The sequence below is a fragment of the Panthera tigris genome, chromosome B4, assembly GCF_018350195.1.
Source record: "Panthera tigris isolate Pti1 chromosome B4, P.tigris_Pti1_mat1.1, whole genome shotgun sequence".
Lineage (NCBI taxonomy): Eukaryota > Metazoa > Chordata > Mammalia > Carnivora > Felidae > Panthera > Panthera tigris.
The window spans coordinates 134,760,455-134,782,150 of NC_056666.1; the positions used below are offsets into that span (position 1 = coordinate 134,760,455).

Below are 21,696 nucleotides of genomic sequence, written 5' to 3' on the forward strand. Positions count from 1 at the left end.
GGGGTCAGCCCATTTCACTGATAACACTGAAGGAAAAGTGGGCATCACTGCCTGTCACTCCACAAGTGGGAGGAAGGGGTCAGGGGGCCCCAACGGTAGCAAACGGCAGAACCAGGGGGGGAGGGGAGCTCCCCTGGACCCGCAGTTCTGCCTTCAGAGACTCGTAAACAAGCCTTGTTGTTGTGTTCTTGGAAAAGCGGTTACTTTGTAATCCTGGCCGGACCTCTGCCTTTCTCTGCCTCCATCACCCTCCTGTGCTGCAGTTCTGGGATGGGTCCTACCCCTCCCTAACCGGCCCCAGGGCTGAGTCCCACCCTACTTAGAACCTTTCAGATTCTCCTCCCTCAATAGGGGCTTTGCCCCCCCCCACCCCCATTTCTCCCCAGCCCAGGAGCCCCAGGGCAGGGCCGGCTGCTCCCATTTGGAAGGCAGCAGGGGAATGGGGGGTGCCGCGATGGTGCAGGTAGGAGTGGGGTGGGAAGGCCCAGCCTTGGATGCTGCTGATGCTATTTCTACCGGTCTTAGTTTTCATATTTGTGAAACAGGTTCAAAAATACCTAATTCCAAGTGGGTCCCAGAGCCTGGGGGAAGAGGGAATGGGGAAGTTTTTGTTGTTTGGTAAGCAATCTCTGTACCCAGAGCGGCGCTCGAACCGTGGACCCGGAGAGCAGGAGTCCCTAGGTCTGCCCACTGAGCCAGCCCGGAAAGGGGAGTTTTTAATGGGTCTAGAGCTTGTTTTACAAGATGGGTGATGGTGATCGCTGGACACTATGAATGTATTTAATACCACTGAACAGTGCACTTAAAAATGGTCAACATGGCCAATTCTGTTATGTGTATTTTACCACAATGAAGAAAATTGAGAGAAGCAAACCAAAACCCAACTCCCGAAACTGCTAGCACGGAAAGCATGTATATTTCAGGATTTCCACTGCCCTTTAGCCAGTCGTTTGGTCCTCTCTAAGCCTCAGTTTCCTCATTGGTAAAATGGGCACGAAAAAGCAGCACCGAGCGCTTAGGACCGCGTGGAGGGCGAAGCGCGACCGTCCCTGCAAGGATCCTGGGTCATAACACCCAAATTCAGCCAGCGGATTGGCCCACGAATCCTCCCCGGGGCCCGCTGTGCGCACCGCCGTCCGGGGAACCGGCGCACGCGCCAAACAAGCTTGCGGACGGCCGCGGGCAGGCAGCAAACAAGTAAACATCACACTTGTAGCAGCTCTGTTACCACTGGGACCCCGGTCCCGGGTTCCGAGCTCCTCGACGGGAGAGGCGGCCCCGGGGGCGGGCCGGGGCGGGGCCCGGCGGTTTATACGCTCGCGCGCCGGGGCGGCCGCAGACAATACGCTTCCCGGCCCGAGCGCTCCGGACGCCGCCACCATCGCCGCCGCCGCCGCCGCCGCCGCCGCCACCACCACCTCCGACTAGAGGTGAGTCCGAGCCCTGCCGCCCCGGCTGTGGCCCCAGCCCCTCTGCCCTGCGCCCCCCGCGCCAAGCCCGAGCCCGGCAGGTGAGCGCTCAGAGAGCGGCTGGAAGGTGGGGGACCTGTGCCCAGGAATTTTCCGTCCCGGGCAGCTGTCGGTGTGTCACTTTCGGGACGCTGGCTGCGTAACGCACCCTCTCTGGCGGGGTCTCCAGGCCCCCGCCGGCGACTGTACCAGCCGCAGCCCGCGCGGGCCTCAGTCTCCGCCTCCGTGCAATGGGGCGCCCCCTCCCCCGCGCCCCGCCCCGAGGGCCGGATACCCCGTCGCCCCGCACCGCCCACCGGCTCGGCCTCCCGGGGCCCGGCTCCCACCGCCCGCGAACCGGGCCGGAGCGCGGGACCGCCAGCCCCCGGCCGCACGGCCCGGTGTCCACCCGGAGTCCGGGAAGATGGCGTCGGGCGCTGGCCCCCGCCGGGACCCGGGGCGCCCCGAGTCGCCCCGAGTCGCCGCGCACCTGCCAGGGGCCGGAGAAGGGCTTTATTGTGGCCGCGGGGAAGTCCGGAACAGGAACTGCGCGCGGAGCGGGGGCGCGGCCGCCGCCCGGCACCTGCCCTCCGCCTGCACAGGTGCGCCCGCCGGCGTCGCAGACCCGCTGGAGGGGCCGCGGGCGCGGTCCAGCCGGTGGCCCGGAGGGGTCCCGCCGCCAGCCCCGCGCGGCCAAAACAAGGCCGGGGACGCTTGGGGTGTGTGTGTGTGGGGGGGTGGTTTGCGCCGGCCTTGGTTCGCTTTCGCTACGAGCCCCGGCCTCCTGGGCGCGAAACCGCTTTGTAAAACCGTTAATCGTTACTGTAATTTTCGCTGGCAGGAGCCACCCCGGGGGGGGGGGGGGCGGCGGCGGGGGCGGGACGTTGTTGCTGCGGCTGCAGTTGTAACACTTTCCCCAGCACCTACCGTGGCCGGGCCCTGGAGCGGGTCGTCTTTGAGCTGCGCTCCAGCTCCCCAGGAAGGGAGGCTTATCAGCTTTCTCCTTCCCGCGCGAGGAGGGGGGCGCACAGGGGAGCTCTGTGCTGGCCTCGTTTGCGCATGGAGAGTTGGTTCCAGGAGGCGGCCTGCGAGCCGTCAAGCCAGAAAGCCCAGAGCCGTCGTCTGGAAGCCCCGCCAGAACTCGCCACCCGGCCACTTTCCAACGGTGTCTGTCTTAGACGGGCCCCTCGGCCTTCTGAGCCTCAGATTGCCCGTTCTGTGAAATGGGTCTGCGAGGCTTCCCACCAGGTGTGGGGAACGCCCACCCAAGTGATGGTGGCTGTCAGTGGCCTCCCTTAGAGTGAACACTTCAACCTTATTTCCACTTATCTTGGGCGTGCCTTTGGGGTGATTCTTCGGAGTGGCACATCGTAGGAGTTTACTAGTGTGGTTTTTGCACTGGCTCTTTAAATGGTCTGTCTGAGGCTGTAGCTGGGTCTGGATCCCAGCTTTAGCACCTGGCTGGTGCTGCCCCTCTTGCCCGTGGCTTCAGCTTTTACCACCCTTCCCTTCCCGCTCCAGGATTTGGGGGATTTCCCACCATTTTAGCCTCAAGGTCACAGGGCTGTCACTGATGGCTTTGGCTGTGGCCGCTTGAGCTTTACCAACCTTACGCGGGTACAAGTTTATTTTTGCCTGTTTTTGGTTTAAAGTGTCTAAAGCATCTGGGGAGACTGGCTTCCAGGGTGTGGGCTTTCAGCCAGGGCCTCAGAACGCCCTCTGGGCAAGAAACCTGTTTCGTCGACCTTCTAAGATGGCTGCCAGGTGACTTTTTTCCCCCCGCTTTTTTTGGTGGGAACTACCTCGACAAGGATGTTTCTGCAAGCACCAGGGATCCTGTGAGGCCCTCTATGGGATGGCGAGAGGCCTGAAACAAAAGGAGTGATGATAGACTTAGCTCAGTCCCTAGGGGCATGTGGGTATCAGACTCGTCATCTCTTCCCTATCTCGGTTCCATGCTGCCTCCTCTGAGCAGTCTTTCCTGATTACCTCATCAAAGGTGCAGCCCTTCCTCTCTTTCTGCCAGTGCCTCTGAGCAAGGACCCCAGTTTACATTTTCTCGGGACACTAAAGAGATTGTGCTACCCTTCTGTGCTTAGTGACACTGGCCTGCAGCTCCATGAGAACAGGAGGACCAAATGTCACCCTTAGTGGAGTATCCCCAGCAGCTCACAGCCTGGGCGTGCTGGGAAGAAGCTGGGTGGAGGGTTGTATGCGTGTTAATCATCCTAAGTTTTTTTGTTTGTTTTTTTTTTAACGTTTATTCAGTCTTGAGAGCGAGCATGAGCGGGGGAGGGACAGAGACAGAGGGAGACACAGAATCCGAAGCGGGCTCCGGGCTCCGAGCCGTCAGCACAGAGCCCGACGCGGGGCTCGAACTCACGGACTGCGTGATCATGCCCTGAGCCGAAGTGGGCCGCTTAACCCACTGAGCCCCCCAGGCGCCCCCGTATCTTAAGTGCTATTAGGTGGGTATGAAAGCTGGGTTCACGGAGCTGCAAAGAAACCAGCGAGCAGTGTCAGCCCAGTTCAGTTCTCTTCCGATCGGCCCTCTAACATATGGAAGGGGCTGCTGGGGGATGGCTCCATCCGCTGGTGAGCCTTGAAGCTGACCCCCGAGGTATTTTCCCCTCTCCCTGGAAAGCATCCTGTTTTTAGCGAACCCTATTAAGTTTGTAGACAATTAATGGCTTCTTGCTTCCCCTTGCCTCCAACCTAGTGGATCCCACGAGAGTCTGGCTGTTTGTTCTCCCTGCTCAGAACAATTCCAAGAGGTTTCAAGGAAGTTCCCGGCACGCTCGGGTTTTATTGTGGGTCGCGGCCAGGAAGCCTGCAGCGGGTCCGGAGTGGACACAGGCAGCCACTCCCTCAACTTTTTGTCCTGCCGCTGGTTGGCCGGGGCCAGGCCCCGGGAGACATACAGAATGTAAGCAAATAAGGCCACGGCCCCCAGTTCCTTGTTGGCACCGAGGCCGGCGGGAGCGAGGCCGGGGCTGGGTGGGCAGCTGATTTTCGTAGTGTCAATATTAGGATGTGACAATACAAAACACCCACCGGGCCTTGCCGGGCAGCGCACGGTAAACCTGTTTTTCTGGAGGTGGGAGAAGGTACCTTGTCACCCGGACTGAGAGGAAAGTGCAAGCTTAAGAGCCAAGAGCAACCCGTCTGGCTACTTGGGGGGGCGTCACTGTGACATGAAGTTTTAGGATGGCGAGTTCCGGCCCCCCCACCCCCACCCCAAGTTGGCACTTGTGTGCCTGTGGCTTGGAGCTCAGAAGAGGCAGAGTTCAGAAGGGGAGGGCACGGATCTGCCGATTGCCCACACGCAGACGGTGACGCATCAGGAAAATCCCAGCTCTGACTGGGAGGTGGTTAGCACAGTATGCACCTCTCCCGAGCCCCGGGTCCCAGGTTCGTGATAGTTTCTCATTAGTGAGCACTGACTGTATACAACGCACGCAGCCTCCGCCTCCTTCTCGACAACCGCCCTTCCTACTGGGCTCTCAAAAGGTGAGGGTCTCCTAGCCAGGAATTGCCTGTCCCTGTGATCTGTCCCTCGATCGGTTTTATAGTCTATTACCTGCCTCCCCTGCCCCCTCATTGTCCCTGTTCACTAGGTCCCTGCTCTGAACTGGGGCAGACAGACAGGTAAACATTTAATGAGACTATCAATGGGCTAGGTGCCCAATCCAGGTCTGTTTGCCCAAGGTGCTGGGATAACTCAGGTGAGGAGCAGTTAATTCTGTCTTGGGGAGGGCAGAGAGGAGGTAGGCTCTGGGCTGGGTCTGAAAGAAGAAGCAGGCATCCTCTCCCCCCGCCATGCCAGTCTGGGGGAGGCAGAAGGAGGCCAGAAAGTCAGGTTGAGGGTTCAAAAGGGCCAGGGTGGCTGGCCTCTGGGGACCTGAGGACTTTGTCCTAGGGAGGAAATGGGGGTCCCCAAAACTACTGACCAGGATTCGGGGAGTAATTAAAACTCTTTTACACTGAGGGAACACCCAAAACTCTGGAAGAAAGGATCCCTGAGGGCTGTGTCTCTCTCCCTGGGCCCTTCAGACCTCAGGCCTAGCAGGGCACTCACTGTCTTTGACTCCTTTTAAACACATGGTAAGAACTTATTGTAATTAGTTAATGCTTCTTTAACGATTTTATTTGTTTATTTATTTTTCATGTTTATATTTTGAGATCAAGAGAGAGCAGGGGAGGGGCAGAGAGAGAAAGACCAAGGATCAGAAGCAGGCAGCTGGAGCCCAATGCAGGGTTCGAACTCCTAAACGGTGAGGTCATCAAAGCCAATGGTTAGACTGAGCCACTCAGGCGCCCCTAAAGATTTTATTTTTATTTTTAAAAAAGATTTTATATTTTAAGTAATCTCTACACCCAGTGTGGGGCTTGAACTCACAACCCCAAGATCGAGAGTCACATGCTCCACTGACCGATCCAGCCAGGCACCCCCACCACCGCCAGAACTCATTTTAAATACATGCTTTTTAAACTTAAAAACTGCAGGCCCAGGTAGTATCTTGGCACCCTGTCCTTTCTTTTTTTTTTTTTTTTTTTTTAATTTTTTTTTAACGTTTATTTATTTTTGAGACAGGGAGAGACAGAGCATGAACGGGGGAGGGGCAGAGAGAGAGGGAGACACAGAATCGGAAGCAGGCTCCAGGCTCTGAGCCATCAGCCCAGAGCCTGACGCGGGGCTCGAACTCATGGACCGTGAGATCGTGACCTGAGCTGAAGTCGGACGCTTAACCGACTGAGCCACCCAGGCGCCCCGGCACCCTGTCCTTTCTAATGATGATGGAAAAGCACAGGGATCCACTTGGGTCCCCTTTTGGATACCAAGGAGGACTTTGGGATCCCTTGGGTTCTCCTTGCCCTGTTTCCACACCTGCTTTCTGTTCACTCTATTGAACTGTGTATTATAACAAAACACCACAGTCTGGGTAGTTTATAAACCACAAATTTATTTCTCACGGTTCTGGAGACTGGAAATCCAAGGTCAGGGTGCCACAGACTTCCTGTATCCTTGAGTGGGGAACTGGGGGACCGGAAGGGAGCTTTCCTGGGTCTCTTTTAGAAGAACACTGATCCTGGGGTGCCGGGGTGGCTCTGTCGTCGGTTAAGCGTCCGACTTTTTTTTTTTTTTTTAATATTTGAGATAGCACAACTGGGGGTGGGACAGAGAAAGAGGGACAGACACAGAATCCGAAGCAGGCTCTGAGCTGTCAGCACAGAGCCCGATGTGGGGCTTGAACTCACAAACTGAGATCATGACCTGACCTGAAGTTGAAAGCATCCCACTCTTGATTTCAGCTCAGGTCATGATCTCATGGTTCCTGGGTTCGAGCCCCATGCTAACAGGATAGAGCTTGCTGGGGATTCTCTCTCTGTGACCCCCCCCCCCCCATTGGTGCATGTGCGAGCTCTCTCTCAAAATAAATACGTAAACATGAAAAAAGAATACTAATCCCATTAGTGGAGCCTGCCTGATCTAATTGCCTCTCAAAGACCCCGCCTCCTGATACTATCACCCTCTGCGTTAGGTTTTCAACGTATGAACTTGGGAGTGGACACAGACATCCAGAGCACAGCAAACCGGGGTAAAGCCAGTTGCAAAATCAGTCGCCAAGAGAATTCTTGTGTTGTACTTTCTCTAGGTTGGAGTGTCTTCATAGCTGCTGGAGCAGGAAAGGACATAAAAGAAAATCTCCCCAAGGCCTGTTTTCCAAACGAGGAATTAGGGGTCCAGAGGGGCTAAGGAACTTGTCCAGAGCCAAACGGCCAAGCTGGACTAGGACCCAGGTGGCCCAGCAGCCGAGTGCCCCGTGGTACAGTGTCCCTGTGCATAGGTAATGAACAGAAGCAGTGAGACGTGGGTATTTGCATAAATGCATCACAGAGGATCCTCATCTTGCCATGACTTCTTTCCCTGTTGCTACGCCGACCCACCTCTTTCCATTTTCGTGGTGGCTGACCTGACCGGGTGTGGATGGGATGGTGGGGGGGGGGGAGGGGGCACTGGTTTTTGCCTCATTTCCACTAGCAAACATTCCTGAGCGTACTGAATCGGGCCCAGCTTGGGGCTCCGGGGACCTGGGGTTGAATCAAGCCTGAGCAGACTCCCGCCGGACTTTGACCTAAGCCTGACCTAAGCCGGCTGCAGGGGCCAAGAAAGTGTCTCGAGTTGGAGGCCAGGTTTAATGCGGCTCCCGCCCTCGCCTCGGGTGCGCGACAAGCCCTTCCCAGTTCTAAACCTCATCTGAGTGGTGGGTGATGTTCCTCTGCCTCCCGGAGGGGTCAGGCCTGTAAAGTGCCTGATGCCGAACACTGCACACGCGTGGTTTACGTTCGCCGTCATGCCAGCCTCCCCGCTCGTGTGCTCAGAAGGCACGATGCTCACGATGTATCGGGCCGTGACTGGGCCCTACACACGGCCCCAGCATGTCCGTTGCGTCACTGTTCAGTGGGGAAACTTACCTGGCGTTTCAGGCCCCAGCAAGGCTTTTTTTTCTCGTAATTGTCAAAGCTGCCTTCCTTTTTCTAGTATCGTCAACCTGCGTTGCTAGGCCGATGTATTTTTGGAGCCCGGGGGTGGGGAGCATGACTGGGTGGCCGAGAGGCTCTGAATTTCCGTTCTCAACCTTCCTGATCCCCCGTCGGTGAAGTGGGGCAGACACCTCCTCCTGAGGGAGGCTGGACTCAGCAGCTGCACAAAAGAAGGCCGTGGGATCCCCGAGAGCCCTTAGCAGCAGGCCCAGAGAGGACAGTCCTTGCCCGAGGCCACAGAGGCCAAGCCGAGATGGACCACCTGGGTTCAAGTGGGTCAGGCCAGCATCTGCGCTGGGGTTCCGGGGGTGGAGGGCTGCGGGGCTGTGGCTCCCGGGGCCCATTCCAAGCTGCCACCTTCCAGATCACCGAACAACTCCCACAACCCTCCAGGGGTGAATTTCCAACTTGTCTTTCTACCTGAAACCCCTTTCTGCCTCCTTCCTTCTCTCTCCTTTTTCTCTCGCTGCTCCCTGTCTTCCCCCCCCCAGTTAATTTCTCCCATCACTCAAGGGAAGTGAGCCCTGCCTGCCTCAGAGGAGCGGTTTTGGGCATCTGCAGGTTCCTAAGGGTGGAGGCTGGAGGCCAGACTTCGCCCACCAGGTGGGGAGGGTGGGTTGGCGACTTGATTCCTGAAATAGACCTTTAAGGCAAATTATTTCCATTTCCGAAACATTCCAGCTGTTAACCCCAGAACAGTTTTTGCTTTATTTTTTTGAATCTACGATCACAGCACGTGGGTGATAGTAAAGGTTCGAGAACACAAAAGCGTACAGTTAAAAAGATTCAGCCCCCTTCCCCGCCCCTGGTCTGTCCCAGAGCGACCCCTTCCCCTCTTCACTAATCTCCTTGCCTCTTTCAGGAGATGATCTGTGCAGATAGAAGTGTTTGTTTATGTCCTTTATTGTTTACACACGCTGGGCAATACAGTTACAGTTACGAGCTGTTCTGTTCCCTGCTGTGTGCATGTAGCCATGTGCTTTCAAGATCCTGGCACATCAGCGCTCACAGGTTGGTTGCTTATGTTTTTCAAGGCTGCCGGGTACATGCAGGGGTCTGTACAGGAACAGTCCTAGAAACCAAAGGTTCTGTGCATTTGCTACTTTGGTAGATACTAATCTCCCACTCTCCTGGGTTTGTTGATTCCTTAACCAGCTTTGGAGCCCCTGCTGCGGGGCAGAAAGGGGGCAACAGCTGTATCTGTTAATCTTACTCTTTGCTCTGGAGGCTGTGCTATTTCCATGCAGAAGAGCCCTCTCTGAGCTAGGCTCAGAATCAGGTGACTGGTCCTGGTCACACAGCGGTGGCAGAACTGGGACTGGAAGGAACCTGGGTCTGTCTCGGCTGAGGTCAGGGCTTTAATGCTTGAGCGAGCACCTGATGCTTTGAGCGCTGGGTGCTCTGTAAACCAGGACCCCACCCCCGTCGTGGGCAGCAGCAGGGCTGGGGATTGGGTCAGGTGTGGGTGGGAAGCCCCGATGGAAAAATACTGAACTGAGGACCCAGGGTTTCTCGGCTGGGTCCACCCCGCAGCCACTGGCCCCGTACCCAGGACTCCAGTGACCTGTGGGAATTGGTGGGGCTCCAGGGGTGTGGCCACCTGTTCCAAGGCATGCAGGGACACATGGCAAGGCTGGGCTTGGGGAGACTCAGGAAACCGCAGGCTGCTGGGTCCAGAGCCCGCCCCTCACCATCTCCCAAGCCCCGCAGGTGTCCTTGTGGCTGTGTGGGCTGCACTCTTCTGCCCAGAGGCGAGATTGGCATCCCCAGCTCTGCCAGTAAAAGAGCGCTCCTGGCTGGTGTTTCCACGGGATGTGTAGGAGGGTGAGCGTGTGGGCTGCAGCCTGGGTGGGGACGCATGGCTAGGTGCGCCTGCCTTTTTGCAAATCTGCTGGAAGAAAAATAGATGCTTAAAAGCAGTCCAGGCCCCTGGGCCACCAGTGACCTCAGTAACGGCCTTTGTTTGGTCATGTGACAAACGTGCTCTGTGCCGTGTGCCGGAAGCCAGAGATCAGTGAAGATGGCAAGCGCCGGGTTTGTCACCTTACGTGGTGTTGGTGACATTACTCTTTAATTTCTCGGGTGTTATTTTTTGATTAAAATTTTTTTTAAATGTTTTATTTAGTTTGAGAGAGAGCATGAGCGAGGGAGGGTCAGAGACACACACACACACACACACACACACACACACACAGAATCTGAAGCTGTCAGCACAGAGCCTGACACGGGGCTCGAACCCACGAACCACGAGACCATGACCTGAGCTGGAGTCGGAGGCTTAACCGGCTGAGCCACCCAGGCGCCCCAAGTATCCTCATTTAGAAGGGGGAGAAGCTGGAGGCACAGAGAGTCCATGCTCTAAACCCCCAAAGAGGAAGAAACAGCAACTCAGTGTGGTCGGTTGGAGATAGAAGGGACCAGGGACAGGGGCTGCCTGAGCTCCCTGAGCCCCCCCCAGCCTGGCTCAGAGGACTTAGGAAGGCAGTGCCGGGGGCTGAGCTCTCGGCAGAGCGTGGTTCACGGAAGCACGTGGTCTTAAGTGTGTGGGAGCCTTGGCCAAGGTTGGATTGGCAGTGCTGGGGCTGGTGAGGTGGCCAGGGGGAGAAGAGAGGGCCCTGATAGCCGCGTGCCACAGCTCCCGAGGGGACTGGGGAGCCGAGTGGAGCGGTGGCCGGGTCAGATCTGAGGCTGCTGCACGGAGATCAGATTGGAGAGATTCTGGTGGAGACTGGAGGCCGGCTGGGCATCTACAGAAGAGCCGGGCGGGAGGTGACCAGCTCTGGGCTCCCCTGGGGCGGTGGGACTGCTTCAGGGACCTTGGCTCCCACCTCCCTGACCACACTCTGATTTCTCCCCCTCAGATCTATAGCCCTAAGGCCCACCCAGGCCCGGCTGGGTGAGCATTTCATGAGAATCCTTGCACAGGGCGTAAGTCAGGGCCAAGTCGGGGCCGGACAGAAGTAGGTGCTCAGACATCCGTCTGGATTATCATAGGCAGTTTGTGCTGCTTCTTGCCTGGAAAATGAACCCTATTAGTTTGGGGTCGTTAATCCCCAACTGATAGATGAGGAAACTGAAGGCCTTGCCCGAGCAAGTGAGCACTGGGGTTAGGAGGTTCACCCAAGACTCCCCCCACCTGTCCAGAGGGTCCCATGCTGGAAGCTTAGCTCCAGTGAGCAAGCACAGACCTGGAGAGGGGAGCCTGTCCCCGGTGTCTGTCCCCGGTCAGCTCAGACTGGAGGTCAGTCTGGTGGGCTCGGGGGACCCTTAGGAGGGGACGGTGTAGACCCTGCCCCCAAACAGTTCAGTCTGCTGGGGCCGTCCCACCCTACTGCACACCCAGCCCTGGAGCTAGTGAGACGCAGGCCTCCGCCTCCCCCCTACCCGCCCACCCCGCCCCCGCCCCCGCCAGCTGGGGTGCTCGTGGTCACTGTCCTGGGTCAGGCACATGCTCCTGCAGGGCTCAGGGGCCCCATTCCCATTTGGCGCCCAGGGATCCTGGGAGGGTCTGCTGGAGGCGGATGGATGCTGGGACAGTGGATGAAGGGGAGGCTCAGGCTACGTGCCCACCCACCGAAGTCCCGTAGTGGCCCCTTGGCTGCGGGGAGGCAGGGCTTTCCATGCATGGGAACACACCGCAGCCTCTGGAGAGAGAGCAGGCCCCTTGCTGGGGTGTGGTGTTGAGGGTAAGGGCTGCTGGGGGCGGATGCAAATGAGGGCTGGGGCTGCTTTTCTTGGGGGATTGCCATTTGCATAGACACCAAGCTCCCTGGGGCCTGGGGGCAGCCAGAGGCCCTCGTCACAATTCCTTAAATGCCACCCCAGTGCAAGCCGAAGGGTGTACTCAGTCCTCAGACTCTGTGCGGTGTTAAAATAGCTCAGCTCTGAGAGTTGTCTCTCTCTCGGTCCTTCATGCCCTTTGCTGAAGTTTGATACGTTTTTCTTTTTAAAATTTTTTTTAAAAGTTTATTTTGAGAGACTGAGTGAGTGAGCGGGAGAGGGGGAGAGAGAATTCCAAGCAGGCTGTGCACTGTCAGCACAGAGCCCAGTGTGGGGCTTGAACCCACAAACAGCAAGTTCATGGCCTGAGCTGAACCAAGAGTCAGACACTTAACCAGTTGAACCACCCAGGTGCCCCTTACATTTTTCTCCATAAAAGCTTTAAGGATTTAAAAATTTTTTAAATTGTTTTTAAGTCTTTTTTTTTTTTTTTTTTTTTTAGCTTTTATATTTGAGAGAGAGAAAGTGAGTGAGTAGGGGAGGGGCAGACAGACAGACAGAATCCGAAACAGGCTCTGAGCTGTCAGCACAGAGCTTGACGCGGGGCTCGAACTCACGGATCGCGAGATCATGATCCGAGCCAAAGTTGGATGCTCAACCGACTGAGCCATCCAGGCGCCCCAGTCATGTTTAAAAAAATCAGATTCATTCCTGGGGTGCTTGGGTGGCTCCGTGAGTTAAGCGTCCAACTTCAACTCAGGTCATGATCTCACGGTTCGTGGGTTCGAGCCCCGCGTCAGGCTCTGTGCTGACAGCTCGGAGCCTGGAGCCTGCTTCGGATTCTGTGTCTCCCTCTCTCTCTGCCCCTCCCCCACTCGTGTTCTGTCTCTCCTTCAAAAATAAACATTATTTTTTTTTAATCCGATTCATTCCTGACTGCAAGCCTTCTGTGTCTGCAAATACAGATTTATTTGCTACTGTATTTTCTGGTTGCCTTGTTGCTGTTGGTTTTTGCGTGTTGATCTTGTATCTGGCAACCTTGAAACTCTTCCGTGATTCCAAGAGGTGATTCTCTTTGTTTCCTACGTGAATGTTCATGTCATATCCACGAACCGTGAGATCATGACCTGAGCGGAAACCGCGAGTCGGACGCTTCACCGGCTGAGCCGCCCAGGCGCTCCTCTTTCTTTTTTTTAAAGTCCGCTCTATGCCCAGCGTCAGGCTTGAACTCATGACCGCAGTATCAAGAGTCATGCCCCAGAGACTGAGCCAGCCAAGTGCCCCACACCTCGTAGCTTTTAACTGCTACCTAGCATTCCCCGGAACAGATGAATAAGGATTACGCACTCAGAACGGTGCCTGTGCTGCTAGGTTGCTGGCAGCAACGTTTCGGGTTTTTAGAAATGCCACCTGACCCTCCCTGTCGGGGGCGTGCTGGCCTGATGGTGTGGGAGGGAGTCGCTGGGTCTCAGGCCTGCAGGTGCCCTCAGCAGGTGGTAGCACCCCCGCACCCCCCCCCCACCAGGTCTGACCCGACGGCTCCTTTCAGCCCACAGGGGATGGTGCTGCCCTGACAGGTGCGGTGACATATGTCAGGCCACGGGCTCTTTGTGGCCGTTGTGGCTGTGTTTACACGTCTGATTTCTCCAGCCCTCGCTCCTGCTACAGCTGCCTTTCAAGCTGGGCTTTCATCTGGAACAGACGTGAGCCTACTGGCTTCCCTTTAGGAAACCGAAGCAGCCCTCTTGAGGCCAATTCTGGGCATCTAGTCTCTCTGGAACAATGCTGTTCTTGTGTGGTGTCCTTTCTCAAAGGCCGGAGTGCCCCAGCCCCTCAAATACCTGTCTGCGCCCTTGATGACATCACAGCGCGCCCAAATCTGACCGCGTTTTGGATGCTGTGTTGAGAATAACCTGTCTAGACTCGCCCTTCAACACCTGGAGGACCCAAACGCTCTTCTCTGCTCCCGTGAACCTGTGTCCTGTCTTTGTGTTTCCAGTCATCACCCTTTAATGCTGAAAGCAAGTTGTGTGCGCACTCTGGCGTAGACCCGGTGTCCCCGGAGGGTCCCCGCGTGCGGGATCCGCTTCAGGGATGAACATTGTCCACCCTGGACCTGGGGAGCAGTGAGACTTCACTCTCTCTCTTCTTGGCTTAATCCTGAACTTTTCTAAGCCGCCAGTGTCCTCTTACTAAATACCTGCCTTGAAGGTTAGGGATCCGACGAGATGACGAGAAGGTTCTATCAACCCAGGGCAGGCTAACGTGAAGAATCGGAAAAAATTGGAAAGCCCAGGCCGTTATCGTAAGACAGTGGGTTGAAGTGCAAAGGTCATAACAATTGGTGCCCGTTCCCGCAGCATCACACCTACTAAGTGACACAGCTGGGATTTGAACTCAGGTCCTTTGGGTCCACATCCTTCGTTATATTCTGGACCTACGGCTGTTCGGTACAGTGTGGGGTAAATTGTGGTGAATCGGGTCACAGAATCCTACCTATCACCGGCGACGACTTGGGAGTCCACAATTGGACTAGGAGTGCTAAATATGTGAATGGTGATTTGAACGTGTTGAGTTTTCTTTTTCTTTTAAGGCCTTTTTTTTTTTTTTTTTTTTTTAATTTTTAATGTTTATTTTGAGAGGGAGAGAGACAGAGAGAGAATAAGTGGGGGAGGGGCAGAGCAAAAGGGAGACAGAATCTGAAGCAGGCTCTCCACCGTCCGCACAGAGCCCGACGTGGGGCTCGAACTCACCAACCGTGAGATCATGACCTGAGCTGAAACCAGGAGCCGAAATCAAGAGTCAGACGCTCAACAGACTGAGCCACCCGTGTGCCCTGGGTTTTATTTTTCTTCCACGGCTGGGCTGGCTGTGGCTTGTGTTTTTGCGAGCGTTGGGTCATGCCATCAGAGAGCCGGGCTCTGTCCCTGTCTCCTCTGCATATTTTTGGCACGCTGGGTATCCTTAATGTTCAACACCCTGGGTTATAAAATGGCTGCTGCCGCTCCAGCCTTCACTCCTGTGTTGAAGGCAGCAGGGAGGGGGAAGAGCTGCCCTGGCTGAGGCCTCTCCCTTTCAACTCCCGCGTCAGACTTCTGAGGCCTCGTTGACCGGAACTGGGTTATGTGCTCCCCACCAACTGCAAGGCATGCTGGGAAAGTGAGGACGGGAGAGTCCCGGTTGGCTTAGACGCACCGGGACTCAGTCAGTGTCTCTCTCCCCCAGAGAAGGAATGTCTCACGCAGGATCCCTCTCCAGGAACGTCTTTTTGAGCACCTTCCTGCAGGAGCATGGCCCGGAAGTTCTGGACGTTCCTGGCATGACCGATCTCGTGGAGTACTATGATCCTGGGCCCTCCCCTAACAGGTAGGTCCCAGTAACCCTCTGGGAGCCCCACCCCACCCCCCCATTTCTGGTCAGTGACTTTCAGGATATGGTTAGAAGAGCAGGCCTTGTGGGCTCCCTAGGCAGGGCTCCAGAGCGGAAATTCCCTAGGTGTGGTCGTGGAGGCCTTGCCCTGGGCCCGGCAGCTCTGCTCTGATAACCAGCCCACAGAGGCCCTCAGCATCCAGCATATTCCCGGGACGGGTCTCGGCACTGCTACCAAAATGGCTTAGACCTGTGGCTTTAGGGCCGGGTGTCTCCTGGCCCTCAGTGACCACGATCGCCTCTTCACGGCCTTCTGAGTTGGTTCCACATTTTAGAAAATCAGATGGCGCCCGAGGCGACTTCCCACATGGCTCCTGTTAGGGTGGCAAAGAAGGGGTCTTCCCAGGATCAGCCCCTGGCTTCTGGATGGTTCTCTTCTGCCTTAGGCCTCAGGATTGATTCTCTTAATCTCAGTTAGGCCCTGGACCTGGGCACTGGGGCTGGTTGGGATTTCAGAGCTGGAGGGACCTGAAACCCTGCTTCGTCTTCTGTCCCTGCCCCACTTGTAGATGGCAACAGGGGACGTTCCGCCTGGGGCAGTGTTTTGCTGAGGTCCCACAGGGTATTGGGATAGAGGTGGGCCCTCAACCCTCCATCCGACCTTTCAGCACCGCTGGAATAAGAGAGCACGGACCCCGGGGGAACTTGGGCAGGTGGCCGGGGCTGAGCCGGGATCCGCAGGGAGGCCTGTCTGCCTGGAAATTCCCAGACGGAGTGTGCGGGCAGACCCCCGAGAGCAGGGCTGAAGCCGGCCCACTGCCCGGAAGGTGTCGGATTTGGAGATCAGGTGTGAGCGCGGGCACCTCTTTCCATCCGCGATTCCAGTCAGTGAGCGTAGGGGCCCGGGAGCCCCTCCTTTCTGAAAGGAGTGAGGACACCAGGAGGTTTGAGGATTGGGAAGCCGGGAGCAGGTCCTAGAACCCCTCCCACTAGGAGGAGGGTAAGTCGAGGCTTCATAGGAAGCCAGTCCCAGTGATCCAGGGGGCTCAGAGCCCCAACCTGCCTAGCCCCTGTTGAGTGGTCTCTCCAACCTTGAGTTACCCTTGGAGGGGAGGGGGAGGCTGGAATGGGGCGGGGGGGGGGGGTCAACCCGCTGTTCACGCAGGCGCTAAATGGCTCCCTGCCCTCCCTCGAGGGGCCTGCACGTCAGGGAATGCACCTGCGGACGGGGCCTTGCTGGCTTTTTCTCGCTGGCAGATTCTCTGCTCCCACACCTCGCTCTGTTGCCCCTGGCCTCCCAAGAACCCGGGCCCGGTGCCTGGTGGGCCTGGGTGTGTGGGGTCAGGGCACAACCACACCCCTGTTCCCTGTGCCCTCCCTACAGCAACAGCCCCGACGATGTGGCCATGCGGCTGGCCTTCATCGGGGACGAGATGGAGGTGAGGTGGATGATGCCCCGCGTTGGCGAGCTGCCCGGGATGGCCATGTACAGGTGAGCGGCGCCCCCAGGCCCTGGGAGGAAATCGCTCCCCTCCCAGGCAGCCCCGAGCCCGCAGCCCCTGCTCCCGGGCATCAGACGAGCGGAACCCAAGTGCCTTTCTCTGCTTCCTCATCAAGCGGAGGCTGAACGTTTGCAAAAGGGCCTTGACCTCACGTGCTGACGGGGAATGCAGAGTGTGCCCGGGGGGCTGTCTGTGCGTCCTGCGCGGAGGCATCTGTCCTGAGCACGTGTGCCTTCATGATCTGCCAGCATCTCTGTGGGTTCTCAGAACCTCCCAGAATTTCTCAAGGTGGGGGTGTTCGAGACCAGAGTGAGAGTGGTTTCTTCTTGGTCCCCCGAGAGGCAGCCTTCTGTTGGCGAGCCTGGGCCTCCATCACAACAAAGATCCTCTGGACGGAGGACGTGCTCCCCTGGACCTGCCTCCTTGGGCCTGCGGGCAGAGGAGCGTTTTCCACAGGGCCAGCTCCAGAAACCAGACCAAACCCCCAGTGGCCTGGGGAGGGCGGGGGAAGGAAACAGGAAACTGGATGAATTTTAGGCCCAGAAACCGCCCATGGAGAGAGGCCCTCATCCATGGAGCCGCCCGGAGAAGGGGGATAGGCTGGCGGTGGATGCGAGGGGACGAGGCCCTCTGCTCCCCACAGGGGTGCCCTGAGATGAAGGCCGTCTCTGTCCCTGTTCCTGCAGTAATGGCCCCGCCTCCCCTCCCATTTGTCTCCCAGCTTGGCCTTCACCTACAACCAGACGGGCCTGAGAGGTGTTCTCAGAAGTCTCGTGGATGGTCTGGCCAACCTCAGGGAGAACATACGGATCTGGGGCTTCCTGACCCTCAGGAACAGGGTAAGATCTCGTGACCTTGACTTTTTCCCCTCCTGCACGTGGTGACACGCTCCCTGGGGCATGTCCTCTCGGGGCACCACAGGCCCCACTGACTCCCTGTTGTCTTGTCTTGCCTGCTTCTCCTCTTCGCTACTCGTGCCCGGTCCCAGAGGCCTCTGGCTTTGAGGACTCCATGCTCGAATTCAGGAGCGTGTTGGCCGGCTTCCCCGCCTGCCCTCGTGCTTCGTTGGGCAGACGTGACTGGTTCCTCCCTCCTCTGCCCAGCAGGCGCCTCCTCCCCCTGAGCACCTCTCCTCACCCCTCCTCCTTCCTCCGGGGCCCGAGTCGCCAGCAGACTGGCAGCCCGGGTGGCCTGGCTTCTCCTCCTCTGCCCTGTCCTCGGGGGCCTTTGCCCCACCCCACCTGTGCTCTCTTTCTGGCCACCTCGGCCCAGACCTGTCCCGTTCGGAGCGGGGTGCTCCTGTGTCCCCCACCTTCCCTGGCTCGTTCTTCCCACCCCACCGTCCGCCACGGGGGGCTCATCCCCGTGTCCGCGGAGCCGGCGTAGGAGGCGTTGCGGAATGGGCACCCCTGTTCCAGGCTGGAGGTCCTCACCTCTCTCCCCCTCCCCCTCCGTCCCACAGGTGTCCCCCAACTCCGGGCGCGGGCTGGCGCTGTCCCTGCTGCTGTTGGTGTTGCTGCTGGGCTGGGGGCTCCACCTCCTCCAGTGACTGTCCCCTGCTGCTCAGCGCGGGGGCGGGGCTGGCCTCGCCCCCCTGACCACCACCCTGGAGGTGGCCTCAGTTGGTTTTGTTGTCTTTTTAACTGTTTTCTGATGATCCCTTTTTTTTTTTTTATATTTAAACTCTGAGTGCTGGGACACTACTGAGGTTTCATACTAGTTTTTTCTTTTTCTTTTTGTAAGAGAAATGAATTCATTATACCTCTGGGGCCGTTACTGGGTAACTGCCCGCGCCAAGGCCTGGCTGGGCCTGCTCTCCGGGCCCCACACCGCACAGTGGCCGGTCCTTCCTCTAGCAGGGCGGTCACAGGGCGGGCAACGGGGGGAGTGCTGGCCGCACCCCCGTGTCTGTGATGCCCGCAGCAAAGAATCTGCTGGAATAGATTTGGGAGGGGTAGGAGAGCTCAATAAAATGTTGGTTTCCAGCTGGTCTCTGGTCCTCTCTGGGGTCTGCAGCATGGGCTCCTCTTGCCCCGCGCAGGAGAGTCAAGGCGGGTAAAGGGGGGCAAGGGGAGCGGGCGGAGAGAGGGCGGGGCGGGCGCCCAGCCACCTGCGCGTGATCACACAGCCTGCAGGCTCTTTCCTGCACCTGCTGTCAGAGTTAGGCCCAACACGATCAGGTTTACTCCTCAGCCCTGCCTGGTGCCTGAAACCTACTGTTAGGGATTATTTCCTTTGGGCTGTCAGTCTGTTATAATTGGGCTGCCTACCCTCCCCGTGTTTGGCCGTGTAGCCTGTGGGGCTGCTCACATAGGTGCGGGGGCGGGGGAGAAGGGGCACCAGGGGCCAGGCTTCCCACCGTGCGGGCTCAGACTGCCCCAGGCCTAGGCCTAGTGCTCTTTCTAGACCGCCAGGCGCTCCTCCCAGAACTTGTGCTCTGACTCCCTGCACCTCCACCCACAGTCCCCGATCTCAGATGCCAACGCTGGGCTGGGGTGAGCCACTTGCCTCCAGCCCCTCAGCCCCCCATCTTCTCCAGCCTCCCCTTGCTGTCCCCCCCAGGGCCTAGGCTTGGGGAGCCTTCCCTGCCCTCCATTCAACTCCAGAGCCGTGCTGCGCCCCACCTTCCAGCCAGGCTGGTCAGGTCCTGCCCACTCCAGCTGCCCCCTCCCACCCTCACAACTGAAGGGACCCTCCCAGCCACCACTGGGCCTCCCAGGCTGCAGCTCTGTAAGGTCTGGCCCTTCACAGTCTTGAGGCCTGATTTCAATCTCTTTCTCCTGTGTCAGTTGTCCCTTGGGGCTATGTCAGGCCTTCCCCAGGCTTCACAGGGCAGGCCCAGAATCCCCCAGTTCCCAGGTCCTCGCTGGGAATGTTCCATCCTGACCCCTCGCTCCACCCAAAGAACACTCCATCCCCAGACAGGCACCACTGAGCTTGGAGACCTGGGAGTGACCCAGGGCTTGCCCTGTGTGGGTGCCCTGACCCTAAGGCCCTGGGGATCCACTGCATAATCGGTAGGACGGGCCGTGGCTAGACCCGTTCTAGAGGCACCTCTTTTTTTGTTTTTTGTTTTTTTTTGCATTTTTTTAATGTTCTTATTTATTTTTGGAGAGAGAGAGGGAGACACAGAATCTGAGGCAGGCTCCGAGCTCCGAGCTGTCAGCCCAGAGCCCGACGCGGGGCTCGAACTCACGAACCATGAGATCAGGCCTGAGTCAAAGATGGACGCTTAACCGACTGACCACCCAGGTACCCCTAGAGGCACCTCTTCTAAGAAGTCTTCTGTGACCACCAGCTTGCTCTCCCCTAAAGTGTGGGGACAGAATTGCCCACCCAACCACGTACCCAGCTTAGAGGTTAGATGTGGCCAGGGGTGCCCGTGGCTTCTCCAGGAGTTTGGGGTTCTTCAGAGAGAGGAGGGAAAGGAAATGCTGTTCATGGAGCCCTCGGGTATAGCTGATGCAGTGGCTCCTCCCTGCAGGAATTTGGGGACCCCTTCCCCAGTGTTCTAGGGTTTGTGATATTCGCACCCATGGACACCGGAGGAGCCCCTACTGTGCTAGGCTTGGGCACAGGTCCTGGGGGTGTGAATACCTGGTCCCTCAAATCTCCCATTGTTTTTTGGGAGGAAAAAAAGCACACGCAGATAAGCTAAGACCTGTGGGCTGTGTTCCGAAGGCGGGAAAGGACTGAGAAAATGGCGGGGCCGGGGTGGACGAGCCACGGAAGACCGGGCCCGTCTGGAGACGCTGGCTGTGGCGAAGACGAGAGGGGAAGGGTCACCCAGCTACTGGGAGCAGCACGTACAAAGGCCCCAAGCCGGGGAGACCCTCCCGAGCACGAGGGAGGTGGCCGCGGCCAGTGTCTACTCCGTTCGTGCCAACCCCGGGGCCTTGATGAGCCGGCCCCAGCGTCTGCGCCCCCACGCGAGGTGGCGGCCTCTCGACCCCCCGAGCCGACGCGACTGCGGCCGTCTGGAGCCAGCACTTTACTTGTCTCCTCAAGAAAGCCCACCCCTCCAGGTGGGGAAACTGAGGCCCAGAGAAGGAGGAGGCTCGACCAAAGTGGCACCAGGATCCGCCGATCCCCGATCCAATTGGGGTCCTCTGACCACCAACGTGAACCGGTCCGGGCAGTAAGATGCCGAGGTTGAGGCCCACAGACGGGGAAGGGGGCGCAGCAAACCCAGTCTGGTTCATCCACGCGGCAACTTGCACCAGCTGCAGACAGACGCTGAGCGACAGTGTTACCGGAAGTCACTCTCCCAACAACCGCCAAAAGGCAGGACCGGAGGCCCGTCCCTCCCCGGCAGGGGGCAGACCGCGTGGTCGCCCAGGGGCCTCATGATTCCTGAAGCATCTCTGCGTGATGCCCCTGTCTCCTGGGCCTCTGCAGCAGGTCCCAGGGGACCACAGGGTCCCACTGCCACAGGGTGGACATGGACCCTGACCCCCTGGGGAGACAGGAAGTACTTTCCCAGAGAAGGGGATGAGGCTGTGGAGGCACGAGGGGCCCCCTCTTTGCGGTTTCAGAGGCTTTTGATCAAGGCCTTGGGTCCAGGCAGCATTTCCGCACGTGAGGCAGCAAGACCGGATTCTCTTAGAAGGTGCCCAGGGAAACCCGGTCCCGCCAGGCAGGGAAGCGGCCCCCGGCCCCTGGCGGACTGAGGGAGGCAAGCTGCCGGGAGGACCAACGGGCCAAGGGTCTCTGGTGGCGAGGGACCCGAACACGGTGGCAGGTGGGAGTCCTGCCTCGGGGTGGGCCGGCACCGTGGGACCAACTATGGCACAGGGTATTTTCCTCGGCGGGGGGGGGGGGGGGGGGGGGGGGGGGCGCGAACCGACCCGCATCCTGCCAAGGAGCCGGACGCAATTTCCACCACCACCCAGACCCTGGGCTCCCCCGTGACTTCCCACACCTCGTGACTCACCCAGACTCCAAGTCTCCAGGAGCAGGGTGGGCGAGGGGCCGCCCAGCCCAGGTCTCCCCCAGTGGAGGTGAACACTGCCTGCTTTCATCTTTCTGTCCCCCCACTACGGGGCAGAGAGATCTTGCCAGCTTTCTGGAACCTTCTTTAAGGTAGGACCATATGTCCCTTGACTGCTGTT

General features: G+C 58.1%; 1 protein-coding gene across 6 annotated transcripts; it reads left to right on the top strand.

Annotated features, from left to right (window-relative positions):
- Positions 1-958: 958 nt before the first annotated feature.
- BIK (BCL2 interacting killer) lies at positions 959-18,570 on the top strand. 6 transcript variants are annotated; one of them, XM_042993454.1, is made up of 6 exons: positions 3,843-4,374; positions 7,106-7,297; positions 14,940-15,080; positions 16,468-16,575; positions 17,307-17,424; positions 18,048-18,570. In XM_042993454.1, coding segments are annotated over exons 1-6 (648 nt in total). In that variant the 5' UTR covers positions 3,843-4,372; the 3' UTR covers positions 18,135-18,570. The 6 variants fall into 6 exon arrangements, with proteins under 6 accessions (XP_042849389.1, XP_042849390.1, XP_042849388.1 ...); XM_042993457.1 differs by lacking the exon at positions 3,843-4,374 and adding an exon at positions 5,693-5,722; XM_042993455.1 differs by lacking the exons at positions 3,843-4,374; positions 7,106-7,297 and adding an exon at positions 959-1,430.
- Positions 18,571-21,696: the final 3,126 nt, after the last annotated feature.